We start from the raw sequence: 12,982 nt of genomic DNA, 5'->3' as shown, positions 1-12,982 counted from the left end.
TCTGTTACAGCACTGCTGGCTCCTTGATTCTCTCAAACTGTACTCATGCCTCCTTATTTGCCTGTCGTGACGTGTATTTCTTTTCCAGGTGTAACCGAGATGAGATGCCACGTGTAGTCCTCTATGGACTTCGTTGAGCCAAGTCTGACGTCTTTTAGTAGTGTACGGAAGTGGACTGGACCGATGATTACTGATCAGTGAATGCATAACAGTCTCGTTGTTAAGGCTCTAGGCGCGGGGATGCGCCAACGAAGGCACATTGCCTAGAATTCGGCAGCGATGGACAGCGGCAGCCTTGCATAGGCAGAAACGAATTCGGCAGGCAGCGTGCAATGGTCTATGCGAGTCGTTGAGCTTGCGACTTGGCATGGACGTGGAAGCTTAGGTGATGGACCTTCTAAGTCAGCAGCTGACGCAGCAGAATAGGCAGTAGGGACTGCCATGCGGATAGGCAGAATATGGCTGTATCATTGGGGCAAAATGTGGGGAAGTGGCAGCTGAGTGGGGAAGGAAGTGCTCCACTATGTAAGCCACTAAGTTAATGGGAGAGCAAGTGCTCCACTATGCCCCGAAAATGAGAGATCATGGAGATCATGGGGAGTAAGTGCCCCATTATGGCCTGAAAAATAGGGATTATGGGTGAGCCTAGCAACTCACACTTCTCTATAAATAGGCTGCCAAGCCTCTGCTGTGGAGCATGCGATTTTGTGCATAGCACACACACTTGTATTGTGTAATCCTTTGTTGATGAGATAAATAAAGGTTGAGAGGTATTCTTGTAAACTTGTGTGCTTGCTTGTGTTTGTTCCTTTTATACGACTTGGCAATTGTGGGAACTTCGTTGGGTGAGCGAAACACATAGTCGTAGGAAACACGAGCGAAAAGGGGAGGCAAGGCTGAGTTTAGTTGGGACTAGACTGCCGCATTGGGTTGAATTGTGTTGCGAAAAATTTAACCCCGTGACAATTGGTATCAGAGCACGGTTGATTTTAACGTGCAGCAGAAGTCATGGAAAGTATTCGGGAACGGTTGATGCGTCTTGAAACCTTGATAGGGTTGAATGAGGAAGAAGACGAGGAACGTTCCATCATGGATCGCTTGAAGGATGCTATGGAATGCGCTGAAAGGGCTGAGAGCTTGTACATCTCTCTTGCGGCAGAATCAAGTGAAAGATTGGAAGCTGCCGAAGAGGCGATTGCTCTTCTGAAAAGGGCCGTGCGAAACACTCCTATTGGGGTAAGTACATCGAAGCCTAAGTTGCCTGAACCGAAGTCTTTTGGTGGGGCAAGAAGTTCCAAAGAACTTGAAAATTTCTTATGGGACATGGAGCAATACTTCAGTGTTGCTAAGATCGGCGTGGCTGAACAAGTGGATCTTACCGTGATGTATCTCACGGGTGATGCGAAACTTTGGTGGCGGACGAGAACCAAAGATGACTTAAGTGCTGGACGTCCAAAGATTGAGACATGGGATCGTCTCAAGCAGGAGCTAAAGGAGCAATTCCTTCCCAACAATGCGTCGTGGATGGCACGGGAGGAATTGAAAAGGCTCAAACATGAAAGGTCAGTTCGCGAATATGTCAAATCTTTCAGTTCTTTAATTCTCGACATCGAGAATATGTCCGAGGAGGACAGGCTGTTCAACTTCATGTCCGGGTTGCAAACTTGGGCGCAAGCGGAACTAAGGCGACAGAACGTGAAGGATCTGTCCTCCGCTATTGCTGCTGCGGACAGTTTGGTTGATTTCAAATCAACTACTAGAGAGGGCTATACATCTGCCTCCTTCAAGGCTAAGGGAAGGAACAAGGAGGATAAGATGAAGAAGAAATTCGGTGGGGGTGCATCGAAGGCTACTGCCGCAGAGAAGGGCAAGGCCAAGTTTATGGGTGCACAAGGTAAGAGTCCGAAACCGAACTTTAGTTGCTTCATTTGTGATGGACCTCACTTTGCGAGGGAATGCCCGAAGCGGGAGAAGCTGAATGCTATCCGGGCTGGGGGTAGCGATGAGGATGAGGGGGTAGTTACGCATGTCAATCCCATGCGTGTGATAAACTGCCTGGTAGCAGAATCGGGGGATGCGGCTGCCGAAACTTGCCTTGTCGAGGAAGACTTGGCGAGGATTGATACATTGCGGAAGGAAAAGTCAGGGGCTACGGACAACCTGATGTATGTGAGGATTGGGATAAACGGCAAAAACGTGAATGCTATGCTGGATTCAGGAGCAACCCACACGTTTGTGGCAGATCGGCTGGTGAAGGAACTTGGCTTGCGGCTGAGTGATAGCCATACATCCATGAAGGCAGTAAACTCGAAGGCACAGAGAATTGCTGGGATGTCTTATGATGTGCCGATAATACTGGATCAGTGGAGAGGTAAGCATGATGTGTTGGTCGTAAATCTTGACGATTACGATATTATTCTTGGTCTAGATTTCTTACGAAAAGCCAAGATAGTTTTGATGCCATATCTCAATGGAGTCATGATTGCAAGTGAGGGATGCCCATGTTTCGTCCCATGTTGCAATATCACAGCTGTGAAAGCGGTGAAAGGGGGGAAGAGCTTGGTTTCGGCAATTGCTCTTGACAAAGCATTGCGGAAGGGAGGGGAAGTGTTTCTTGCGACAATAGTTGATGAGAAGGCAGACTATTGTGGGGAGGTGCCAAACGAAATTGCTAGCATGCTGCAGCAATTCGAAGATGTGATGCCGCCTCAGCTACCGAAGAAACTCCCACCTAGGAGAAACATCGACCATCGAATTGAGTTGGTGCCGGGGACAAAGCCACCATCTCAAGCCCCTTATCGAATGTCGCCAATGGAATTGGCAGAACTGAGGAAACAATTGGAAGAGCTGATTGACTCGGGATTTATCCGCCCTTCCAAGGCTCCATATGGTGCTCCTGTGCTGTTTCAAAAGAAGGCGGATGGAAGCCTTCGCATGTGTGTGGACTACCGAGCACTCAATAAGGTAACAATCAAAAACAAATATCCTGTCCCTTTAATTCAGGATTTGATGGATAGATTGTGCGGAGCCTCTATCTTCACGAAATTGGACTTGCGGTCGGGGTATTGGCAAGTGCGGGTTGCTGATGGGGATGAGCATAAAACTACTTGTGTGACGAGGTATGGCTCATACGAGTTTCTAGTTATGCCATTTGGCCTAACAAATGCTCCAGCAACATTTTGTAATCTAATGAATGATGTGCTATATGATTTCTTAGATAATTTTGTTGTAGTCTACTTAGATGACATTGTAATCTATAGTAGAAGCATTGAAGAACATGTAACTCATCTCTCTAAAGTCTTAAGTAGATTGAGAGAACATGAATTGTATGTAAAGAGGGAAAAGTGTGAGTTTGCAAGAGATGAAATTATGTTCTTAGGCCATTTAATTGGTGAAGGACAGGTGAAGATGGATCCACGGAAGATTCAAGCCATCGTTGAATGGACAGCACCAAAATCAGTCCCGGAATTAAGGTCATTTTTGGGGCTTGCAAACTACTACAGACGATTCATTGAGGGCTATAGCAAGAAAACAACTCCTCTCTCGGATCTTCTCAAGAAGAATCGGAGTTGGGAATGGACGATTGACTGCCAACTAGCTTTTGAGAAGCTGAAAACAGCGGTAGCGTCAGCTCCAGTTTTGGGGCTGCCTGATTTCTAGAAGCCATTTGAAGTGCATACGGATGCTTCGGATAGGGCCATTGGGGGAGTGCTAGTACAAGAGGGACATCCAGTTGCTTTTGAGAGTCGGAAGCTAACTGATGCGGAACAGAATTACTCGACGCATGAGAAAGAGATGACGGCAGTGGTGCACTGCCTAGGCATATGGAGAGTATATCTGTTGGGGCCAAAATTTGTGGTCAAGACTGATAATGTGGCGAACACATTTTTCAGGACACAGAAGAAATTGTCACAGAGACAGGCTCGGTGGCAGGAATTCTTGGCCGAATATGACTTTGTATGGGAGCACAAACCGGGGAGCCATAATCAGGTTGCGGATGCACTCAGCAGACGCGAGGTAATTGCTACTGTTCTTGCTATTGTTCAGGTGGAGTCGGACATGCTGGGAAGACTTCGTCTAGCTGCTGGGGAAGATGTAGCGTACAAGAAAATGGTTGAGCTTGTACGAGAGGGGACAATACGGAGGTATTGGCTGGAACAAGACCTACTCTATGCAAAGGGGGGTCGAATCTTTGTGCCAAAGGGGGAGCTGCGAAAACACTTAATGACGGAGACTCATGATCCGCAATGGGCAGGACATCCAGGTAGAGAAAGGATGGTTGCTCTCTTGTCGCAGACTTATTATTGGCCGAAGATGGAAGACGATGTAGAACTTTACGTCAGGACTTGTCTTGTGTGCCAACAAGACAAGACTTTGCGGCAGCGAGAAGCAGGCTTATTACAGCCGCTGCCGATTCCAGAGAAGCCTTGGGTGTCAGTTTCGATGGACTTCATTGTTGGCTTTCCAAAGGTGGATGGCATGAACACGATCATGGTTGTCGTGGACAGATTCACCAAGTATGCGGTGTTTGTAGCTGCCCCTGTGGTGTGTACAGCCGAAGTGGCCGCTGACTTATTCTACCGCAACGTGGTGAAATACTTTGGAGTACCCTCAGACATTGTAAGCGATCGCGATGTGCGATTCACGGGTAGATTCTGGACAGCATTGTTCAACATGATGGGAACAAGGCTGAAGTTTTCGACTGCCAACCATCCGCAGACTGATGGGCAGACGGAAAGGATAAATGCTTTGCTAGAGGAATATTTGAGACACTACGTGACAACAATGCAGCGAAACTGGTTGGAGTTGCTAGATAGTGCGCAGTTTTGCTATAATCTTCAAAAATCCTCGGCAACGGAAGCAAGTCCATTTGAGCTGGTTTTGGGGGCACAACCCCAAACTCCTGCCGAGATTGCAGTGCAGATATCTGGTGGGAAGAGTCCAGCGGCATACAGATTTGCGATGGAGCGACAGGAGCTGGTTGAGCAAGCTCAAGATAGTTTGCGAAAGGCCAGGAAGCGGATGCTCAAATATGCAAATCAAAAGCGAAGGATGCTGGAATTCAGTGTGGGTGACAAGGTGTTGCTCAAGTTAACTCCTCAAATTTGGAAGAAAATTGTGGGGACGTCAAAGCACCGAGGGTTGGTGCCAAGATATGATGGGCCTTTTGAAGTCATTGAAAAGGTTGGGGCTGTTGCCTATAGATTGAAGCTGCCCGAACGGCTGAAGCTTCATCCCACTTTTCATGTAAGTTACTTACGGCCATTTTATGAAGATAATGAGGATCCTAAAAGAAGTAAGTCGCAACGAGCCCCTCCTACGATTCACAAGCAATTTGACGATGGTATCGTCAAGATTATGGATCATCGTCGACTTGGCCAACACAAAAAGAATCGGCGGACAGAATTCTTAGTGAAATGGAAGACGAATGAAGAGGTTTCGTGGGAGAAGGACACAGATTTGTGGCAATTTGAGGATCAAGTGCAAAACTACCTCACATCTATTCCGACGAGGACGTCGGACTCTTCTAGTGGGGGTGGTTTGTTAAGGCTCTAGGCGCGGGGATGCGCCAACGAAGGCACATTGCTTAGAATTCGGCAGCGATGGACAGCGGCAGCCTTGCATAGGCAGAAACGAATTCGGCAGGCAGCGTGCAATGGTCTATGCGAGTCGTTGAGCTTGCGACTTGGCATGGACGTGGGGGCTTAGGTGATGGACCTTCTAAGTCAGCAGCTGACGCAGCAGAATAGGCAGTAGGGACTGCCATGCGGATAGGCAGAATATGGCTGTATCATTGGGGCAAAATGTGGGGAAGTGGCAGCTGAGTGGGGAAGGAAGTGCTCCACTATGTAAGCCACTAAGTTAATGGGAGAGCGAGTGCTCCACTATGCCCTGAAAATGAGAGATCATGGAGATCATGGGGAGTAAGTGCCCCATTATGGCATGAAAAATAGGGATTATGGGTGAGCCTAGCAACTCACACTTGTCTATAAATAGGCTGCCAAGCCTCTGCTGTGTAGCATGCGATTTTGTGCATAGCACACACACTTGTATTGTGTAATCCTTTGTTGATGAGATAAATAAAGGTTGAGAGGTATTCTTGTAAACTTGTGTGCTTGCTTGTGTTTGTTCCTTTTATACGACTTGGCAATTGTGGAAACTTCGTTGGGTGAGCGAAACACATAGTCGTAGGAAACACGAGCGAAAAGGGGAGGCAAGGCTGAGTTTAGTTGGGACTAGACTGCCGCATTGGATTGAATTGTGTTGCGAAAAATTTAACCCCGTGACAAAAGCCATCCTTCCTGTATATGAAACAAAATCAATCATAACAAGCGAATGAATAATATCTATTTTAAATAACATCAAACAACTAATTTAATCCTGCAGTTAGATGTTTAAGCGTTTAGCTTGTCATATCTATTTTTTTAAAAAAAATTAGGAGTAAAAGAAAGCCCAAGGAGTTGTCATATTGGAGGGAAACAAAGAGGTTCGATGGGTTCGTCGGCTTTATTGGGCTCTCTTCCTCGATTGGGCTTACTTTTCAATTTCGAGGTTTGTTGGGCTTGGTTTTGAGCCCAAGGTTATTCTCCTTGACATTGCCCTTCTCCTCTCCGGTTGGGCCTTTTCTTTTCCTTCATTTCTTTATTGGGCTCTCTTTTTTTATTCTTTCTTTGCTGTCTGGTTGGGCTTTCTTTTACTCCTATTATTTGGGCTTAATATTGTAGCCCTATCACACTATATATTAAATATTTTTAAACGAAAACTCAAGTAATTAAAATTAAAATTAAGAAAAGGTGGAACTCAAGAAAACTGGCTTGGAAATCTAACTCGTTGTGTAATAAATTAACCCTGCTTTAAGCAAAATTCGACACTTTGCTGTTGCATTAGGGACCTAATTGAAAGCATTGATAGTTTGGGATCTAAATCGAAAATCAGTTCATCGTCGGTTACTAAATTGAGATTTTCTATGACTATATAAAGTGGAGATTATTTGTCCGTTTACTGTTGTGCCCAGTTCGAGCAGCAGGGGATTCTGAACTCAGAGGTTCGTTTGCCCATTCTTTTTGTTGGGTTTCGGATGAAATTCCTGTTTTTTTTAATTGTTTTTATACTCTTTTTCAGTTTTTTATATTTATAATCATAGATTATTTTTCTTTTCTTTAAATTTGTACTCTTTTTTATGTAGTTTCTATTCTTTTAAATTTGATCTATAAGGGATAAATCATTGAATTGAGTGGTATTTTTGCTTTTTAGATATAGAAGAGGAAGAGAGGAAGAAGATGGAAGCAGAGTTGATAAATGCAGAGCTGGTGTTGCCAACACACTTCAGTTTCAAGAGGATACAGATATATGAGAAATACCCAAAGGGACAACCAAGAGGCCGTTGGAAACACCTTAAGCAGATTCTTCAAGCAGAAAATTATCAGAATTGCCCTCCAGATGAACCCAACTGTAAGCTCCTCGTTTAAGAACAACCTCCGCCATTTCCTAGCTTCTCTTTTTATTTTTTTTCCTTACTTTAATTTGACGTCTGGTTGTGATTTGTTTGATATATAGCTGAAAAAGTTATCCTTTGGTGATTTTTTTAGATGAAGAAAGGGAAGCCATTATTTATTGCATTAGCATTCCATTGTTTCAGTATTTGTGGGTTCCTGGGCCCACAAAAAGTGAAATTTGAAGGGAAAATGTAATGGTGATTATTTTGTACAATGGTAGCACCGGGGGGTTTTATAGAAGATTCTTGTGTTCTGCCCATTGTTCAACAATTAATTGCTTGGATTAAGCTGTATTCTTTAATACGTTTCTGCAGATGGTTGTTTTTTTTTTTTTTTATTGATATTAGGTTAGGTTTGATAAGAGGTTAAATTACCTTTGCTGTTTTTTTTCCCCTCTTGCAGATGTTAATATTGAGTCACCACCCTCCATGCACCCACCTTTGAGAATATGCGATATTACAGGATTCGAGGTATGTGTTTCTGTTGAGATGTGTTTAGTGCTTGAACTGGCAGATGAAATTCATCGTCATTTCTTGCTCATTTGTGAATAATGTGGCCAACTTGAAATTGTCTTATAAATCAGATCATGAATGAATGAGTCAATCACTGGCATTAGATTTAAATTTTAATGTATCAAAATTTAGAAATATCTGGTAAATTTAGAAATATCTTTGAGTGTCATCACTGGTTATTTTCATCAGTTGGATCATATCCTTCTGAAGTCCTTTTATTTTGAGGGTCGGGAGGAACAACTATTTTGTGCGTCAGAACCTTGCTTGTTGATTATTTGGTGGTCTCTAATTGAGAGAGAATCATCAGCTGTTAATGATAATCTGCATTTTATTCATTCTCTGCTATTCAGCTAAGATACACCTGCTGTCATTGAACTTGTGTATGGTTTGGCTGAGCTTAAGCTTTTCTACAATCATATGTTCTTTAGCTTGTTCAGTGGAATTGAGGACTAAAGTTTCAAAAATTCCTGAATTAAATAGAGCACTGGTTTCTTTTACTTGACTTAATTGGCCATGGCATTTTTTTTGTTAGTTGCATGGTGAATCATTTTTTGGTTTTGAATATCATGAACTTATTGGTTGCTGAAGATAAATAACTTGGTTTTACTATTGCCAGTTCAACTTTGGACACTACAAACTATTGGTTGAGAAAAAACAATTGAAGGCTAGATTTGTTTGGCTTCATCTAACCTAAATATAATCCTGTAACTTGGAGGCTTTCCGATCAATTTGCATCGTCTAAGTACCTCATCAACTTTCTTTTAGAGTGAGAAGATTATTATGAGCTGTCCATCATTCTGCAGATTATGCATTGCCATAATTTGGTTGAGCTACTCCGTTAGTCAGTTGAGCTACTCCGTCTCTTAGTTTTTGAGTTCATCACATATAATTTGGTTGAGCTTGAGCTTGTTTACATCTGTACAAGCTTATTGTCTTGATGAAATTGAGGATGGAGGTAGAGTTCCAACAATTACATAACTCAAACTAAGAACTGGTTCCTGTTTCCTGCTTGGCAATATTCTTTCTTATGTCATTTACATGTGGTGTCATATTTGTAAGCAATATTTCTGAGGATGAATGACATCCTAGTACTCTATTGCTTGTTAGAAATGTGAAAACTGGAAGTTAGTGGTTGGGAAAAATACTCAAAGTTAGATTTGTTTGACCAGATTTAACATGTAATCTTGCAACTTTGATGAAGCAAATGTGCATGGTGCGCATCTTTGAAGGCGCCCTGGGATGTCCTACAACTGGATTCCGAATACATTTGCTTTTGTTTAGCTGGAAGAAGCCATGATGCTGAAGTTTAGATTGTTCAAGATTGAGCATGGCGCTCGAGATTGTGCTGACCTTGTTAAATGTTTATGTTGATATATGAAATTGAAAAGTAAAGAGCCTAGCTATCCTCTGTTCTTGATTAGCTTGACACTTAGACACCATATATTTTCAATTCCATTCATCCCATAAAATACAGATTGAACATGCAATGATTAACTCCTACAATCTTGAATGCTATCTGAAACAATATGGAAAGTATACCAATCTCTTTACAGAACCTCTTATACATAGTGAACTTCTTCTGCAGGCGCCTTACCATGACCCAAGGACCAACCTCCGTTATGCAAATACTGATGTCTTCAAACTCGTGAGATCACTTCCAAATGAGCATGTGCAAAGGTATCTGGCATTGAGAAATGCAGCCGTTACTCTGAAATAACTTGCAAGAATTTGCCTTGACAATGCTAGCCCGCTCCTGTTTCTGTTTCTGTTTCTGCATGAGATAGGGTAGAGCTATTAAATAGTTTAGCTCAAAGAGATGCATTAATTGCACTGAACTATGTTTTGGAATTTGTCGGTATGTCTCCTCTCTCCTTTTGCTCGAGCTAATTAGATGTAAACCAATCAGTGTCTGTAGCTTAGGTAACTGGATCATTTATGGATCTTGATCTTTTGGCAGGCTTTCTATATCATGCAGTTGATAGGTTCTTGAATTGTGCAATTGCCTATGAAATCATCCCCATCTTTGCTCCAACAAATTTTATGTTTTGCCGCATGAATTACTTCATTGCCATCATCTCTCGGTTTTGTTGGCTGAGTTTATACAGAAACCCCCCTTTTGTTTGGTTAACGCTGTTCAAATAAATAGCAAGTACATCCATCGATAGAATCACCTAATATCTTTAATGATTTTGGGCAAAGGCAGAGCTGCCTCAATCTCTAAACGAAAACAGCAAAGTTTCCAAAATTCCAACTGTTGGCGTTACAAACCTTAAGTTTCCATGCTCTGAAAATGAATTTAGTTGACATGGCTGGTAAAAACACGTCCTTTTGTTGAGGATGAGCTCACCATAAGTAAGCTGTAATGGTAGCTGCACGAGTCCATCTGTTTCTTTATTCAAGATGTTGCACCAAATATATCTCTAAGGATACTGCTTTCGGTGGGAATATGTGTGTGGTGATAAATTTATGACATTACAGTATCAGTGACTAAGCTATGCAGTATCATGAAACACCATGTCCCATGCCGGAGTGATCATTTGATGATTTGAAAATACCATCGTGCCTTGTGTCGAACACAGGCCATCATCACATAGCTAAGAAAGAACCCTAAATTACAATGCCCTTTTTAATTTGCTTAAATGTAGTGGGAATTCAATAGTGCATAATCACATTCAAGTAGGTCTTCTTAATGGTCCATTGCCAAATTTGAGTTTATCCAACTGTCAAATCTTCTATTATCATAGTTTTAAGGAGCTAATAAAACCTGATTGTTTTATATCTTTTCTTTAATTTAGATTTAATTTACTAGCACATAAAAATATTTATTTTATGTGGGGCAGTAGATTTTTTGGTGGATAGGTTGATGGGGTTTTAAATCTTAAAATCATCCTCCTAGGTCACCCTAGGTCCGTGCATCTATAATTTCTAACATTTAATAAAATAACCTCGATTATTAACAAATCAAAAAAAAAAAAACATATCCTTAAACAAATTTTCAAACATTACTATCACAAATAATTCATTTTGAAGAAAACCAAATTTGATTGAAAAAACAATGGGGACTTTTCATTGACGTGTCAATTAATTTTTTTCAGTGTAAAGAATGTAAATATTTTTTTAAAAAAAAATGCAAAATTATTATTATTATTATTATTATTCCTGTTACTGCTAAAGTAATTTTCCCAAGTCAAATTTCAAGCAGTTTAGAAATATAATTGTAATTGTTTTTCAAAGTGTTTTTCATTTAAAAATATATCAAAATTATTTTTTTTTATTTTTTAAAAATTATTTTTAATATCAGCACATCAAAATGATCTAAAAACAAAAAAAAATATTAACTTAAAGTGAAAAAAATAAAAAATAATTAATTTTTTAAAAAATATATTTTTTAATTTTTTAAAAAATATTTTTAAAACATAAAAATAAACATACTTCCATCTTCTATGGCCTTTTGCATTACTTTCTCTCGCATTCCAAGTCTAACTAAGTTTTTGTCTTGTTTTATTATATATATTGCAAACTTGTGATATGGTCTGTCAGCCAAGTTGGCTTGAGCGTTTAACTTACTCGGAAGATAACAATTACCACGGCAATCATCTTATCTTTCTAATGGCAGAGACAGTGACTAAGGGAGCCGTGGGAAATGGGTTGAAGACTTTAAACAGAATGGTTTTTAGATGTTATTATAATATATGCATTACTACCATAAATAACTTGTTATGAAGGAAACAAGATTTGATTGAAAACAATGGGGATTTTTCGTTGATGTATTTACTTAGATTGTTAAGTGTACAAAGAATGTGCGGTTGCAAATTAATAATTTAGAGTTCTTCAATTTCTTTCGTAAAGAAAAAGTTCAATTTCCTTATTGCAAAGAATGGAGTGTATGAAAGAACTGAATATTCGGATGCTAAATATATAATGGGATCAATTTAAAATATTATCAAGCAATTATTGGTTTAAAATAATATAATGAATGAATTTAAACTATTCAAATTTGAGAAGAAAAAATCTATGAAAAAAAAAGTGTAACAATGTGATTTTTAATGAGAAAAATAAAATAGAATGGGATCAATTAAGAAGACAAATATAAAAAGTGATTTTTCTTAGTTATCTCCATATATTATGAAGATAAAATAGAATAAATAGCAAACCAAGACATTTAAAATTGGTGATATCTTCGTATACTATGAAAGGGAGATTTCTTTGTATTTTTTTATTGTTTTATAGGTAATATAGAATATTGTAATGAAGTTGGTGTTTTGGCACTTTATAAATATATGCTTTTGAATATGGATTGTTGCCATGCTTCTACGAGTCAGATTCTTACAATGATATTATTTGGATTAAAAGAAATAATGTTAGGCAGCCGGGTGCTTGCAAATTAAATTAAATAATATTTTGAATGCATGTAATATGTTTTTTTTCTATGTGTTTTGAATATATTCATAAAAAAAAATGTTTCAAATCACTTGGTTAGCAAAGAGTTATTAGAAAATATGACTTAATTTACTTGTTTAATCTCTTTTATTAAGGGTTTATTATGCATGTTCATGATTGTGGGTTAAGTTTTGTTAGTAAGTTAATTTTTTTTACTCATTTGAGTTTTTGTATTCTTTAATTTGTTGTTAAATCATATTTTTGATGTGATTAATAAATCTCTCATATATTTTGTTTATTACAAGGAATGATAATCAATATATATATATGTTTTTTATTCTATTTAGTTAACTTTATTACACAAACTATCACCACAAATCTGACTGTGGTGTGTGTCTATATGTCACTGACATTAATTTATATAAGGGTTATGAGATTTTACGACAGGATCACTAACTTTCTTTGTTAATTTCATTTTTTAAACAGTTTATTTTCTCAACCAAATACATCCAGTAATTGACTTTAAGGAATGTTGGGATATTGTAATTGAATGGACAACAACGTTTGTAGTTTATCCTAAAAAAAAAATTACCA

The 12,982-nt window shown here is 39.6% G+C and overlaps 1 protein-coding gene across 3 annotated transcripts; it reads left to right on the top strand.

The window, feature by feature from the left end:
* The first annotated feature begins 6,804 nt into the window (after positions 1–6,804).
* Positions 6,805–10,004, top strand: LOC105131375 (chromatin-remodeling complex subunit ies6-like). 3 transcript variants are annotated; one of them, XM_011034312.1, is made up of 4 exons: positions 6,805–7,045; positions 7,255–7,452; positions 7,899–7,966; positions 9,594–10,004. In XM_011034312.1, exons 2-4 carry the CDS (start codon positions 7,281–7,283, stop codon positions 9,723–9,725), a joined length of 372 nt encoding a protein of 123 aa, XP_011032614.1. In that variant the 5' UTR covers positions 6,805–7,045; positions 7,255–7,280; the 3' UTR covers positions 9,726–10,004. The 3 variants fall into 3 exon arrangements, with proteins under 3 accessions (XP_011032614.1, XP_011032615.1, XP_011032616.1); XM_011034313.1 differs by having other exon boundaries at positions 6,805–7,066; XM_011034314.1 differs by lacking the exon at positions 9,594–10,004 and adding an exon at positions 9,290–9,468 and having other exon boundaries at positions 6,806–7,045.
* Positions 10,005–12,982: the final 2,978 nt, after the last annotated feature.

This window comes from Populus euphratica, unplaced genomic scaffold (genome assembly GCF_000495115.2).
Source record: "Populus euphratica unplaced genomic scaffold, PopEup_1.0 scaffold23.1, whole genome shotgun sequence".
NCBI lineage: Eukaryota > Viridiplantae > Streptophyta > Magnoliopsida > Malpighiales > Salicaceae > Populus > Populus euphratica.
The sequence above is the reverse complement of the archived record's forward strand: the minus strand, read 5'-3'. Positions and strand labels throughout refer to the sequence as shown.